The sequence below is a fragment of the Octopus bimaculoides genome, chromosome 5 (assembly GCF_046866305.1).
Source record: "Octopus bimaculoides isolate indiv1 chromosome 5, ASM4686630v1, whole genome shotgun sequence".
NCBI classification, from domain to species: domain Eukaryota; kingdom Metazoa; phylum Mollusca; class Cephalopoda; order Octopoda; family Octopodidae; genus Octopus; species Octopus bimaculoides.
This window is the reverse complement of record NC_142932.1, coordinates 62,107,787-62,110,195: the sequence shown is the minus strand read 5'-3', so window position 1 is coordinate 62,110,195 and position 2,409 is coordinate 62,107,787. Positions and strand designations below refer to the sequence as shown.

At 34.2% G+C, this 2,409-nt stretch overlaps 1 protein-coding gene across 1 annotated transcript; it reads left to right on the top strand.

The window, feature by feature from the left end:
- The first annotated feature begins 336 nt into the window (after positions 1-336).
- On the top strand, positions 337-1,215 carry LOC149135559 (uncharacterized). The gene has a single exon (XM_089351871.1). The coding sequence runs from the start codon at positions 352-354 to the stop codon at positions 922-924; it is 573 nt and encodes a 190-aa protein (XP_089207997.1). The 5' UTR covers positions 337-351; the 3' UTR covers positions 925-1,215.
- Positions 1,216-2,409: the final 1,194 nt, after the last annotated feature.

Below are 2,409 nucleotides of genomic sequence, written 5' to 3'. Positions count from 1 at the left end.
CGAATCGGTAAAAATGAATTTCTATTATATATAAGAAATTAATTCTACACGATATAATTGAAATATATTTAGTTGGCTTAATTCCACTGTGCAAGAGATCTGTGGCCATTTTTATATGCAAAATGACATGGGAAATCCATTTCTGGCTTTCTTTTTGTTGAATTAGGCATGGTTTCTACAGAATTGTCACTGTATACATTTTTGTCATTATTATTAAATAAAATTCTCTACCGCATTGTAAAATGGGTTTCAACCCAACGCTAGAGACCAATCTTAGAAACACGTACAATGTGATTCAAAGCTTGTGCTTAATGTTATTTTTTATCTTTTAGATCTTATTTGTTTTCAACAATGAGTGCAAGACAGTGCAAAAATAATCCAAACAGATTCTGTTATATCTGTGGGGAATTGACTTTTGCTAAAGAAAAGCACAGTATTAAACACCACATCAAGAAAATGTACAAGGCGTACTTCGATTGTTACTTAGGCGACCAAGATAAGTCATGGGCTCCTCATATGTGTTGCCTTACATGTGTGAAGACATTGAGTGCCTGGTATGCAGGAAAAAATGTTCACATGAAGTTTGGTGTGCCAATGATTTGGCGTGAGCAGAAAGATCACTCTAATGACTGCCATTTCTGTCACCATAACTTTACAGACTGTACTACAGCCAAGAAAAAGAAACACATTGTTTACCAAAATTTGCAATCAGCAATGCGCCCAGTAGAGCACTCAGAAAATTTACCTGTGCCCAAAACTCTAGATCAAGAAATGCAGAGTTCCAGTAGTGCTGATGAACATTCCAGTGGTGAATGTGTGGAGCCCAACGATTCAGAAAGTGAGAATAAACCAATAAATGACTTGTACAGAGATCCTTATTCAACCAAGAACATTATGTACGCAAGGATGACCGATCCGAGATGAAACTGAGCAAGGAAAACACAACATCATGCACAAACCAATTGTGAAAAGTGCTAGAATTGTTTTTACCACCTTTGCGTATTAAACTTGATTTGTTTAAGCAATTTGTGAAAGCCTTGGACAAGGAATTCTTCGTAGGTATGGGTGATCCCGCAAACTAAAAAAAAAAATTATAAAAAAAAAAAAGAAATTGCGATTTGCGGAGGGTCGCAGTTGGTAACAAAAACAGGACAATGACACAAATATTGAGGGTTGCTAAGCCAGACGAAGTAAGGTGGCGAACGCTGAGGAACATTCTTTGAAAGGAGAAAAGACAGGAGAGGAGACACACAAGAATGCATCTGGTCCGTGCAACAGACCGAAAGGAAAGAAAGATGAACTCGTCTGGAAAAGAAATATGGACGATGGTCACGTGTGAGCAACGAGAGAGTAAAGGAGGAAGAGGGAGAGAAAGGGACAGATAGAAAAAGATGGAGGAGAGAAAAAAGAATTAGAGAAAGGATGAGAGGGAAAAACAAAAGGGGGAGAAGGGGAGGAAAAAGAATTTCCGTTTTGTGACGTCATGTACACATACATACATACATACATACATACATACATACATACATACATATGTATATATATATACATATATATGTCAGTGTGTACATATATGTATGTATATATGCCTATACACATATTTTATTTATATTATCATATGATTGAACGCCACGCATCGATTTCCAGGTAAGTCTATCTATCTATCTATCTATCTATCTATCTATCTATCTATCTATCTATCTATCTATCTATCTATCTATCCATCTATCTATCTATCTACACACATATATATATATATATATATATATATATATATATATATATATATATATATATATATATATATATATATATATTCGTACGAGTCTCTTTCCTAAGCGGGACTATTTCTGATACACACTGAATTGAAATTCATTAGGGCGAGGGATTTTGAACTTACTGGCCGATAAATTTCTTAACGTCTTCCTCACGTGGTATTGATGTTCACATGGTCAAAATTAACGTGAGTTATTTAGACATTAACAAATTTATTAGAATATTTAGCTGAAGATCAGAATAGAGTATTATGTACTCTTAACTGTGAAACAATTGTACTAAATTAACTAAAGGCAAGTGTTTTTTTACTCTTCTCTACTGTTTTTTGTTCTGTGTGTATCAAAAATATCGCTATCAATCTAGAGTAATAATTTGTAGTTTTGAAATCAGTAGTTCTTTGACTGCTATTTCTGAATTCTCAGTATGTTGGAGAAGCAGGTTACTGTCAATCCCTATATATTTATGATTATAAATGTTTTTTACCGAAGAAGGTTTTTTTCATACTGAGCTACCCGGCAGAATTGTTAATTATTAATTTTATTACTAATTGATGATTCCCTGCCCTGCATATCTATATTTTAATAATAACTCTAAGGTGGATGGTTAAACCGCGGGAATTCGTACGAGTCTCTT

Coding starts and splice junctions, on each gene's coding strand:
- LOC149135559 (XM_089351871.1), top strand. CDS start 352: ATGAGTGCAAGACAGTGCAAAAATAATCCAAACAGATTCTGTTATATC.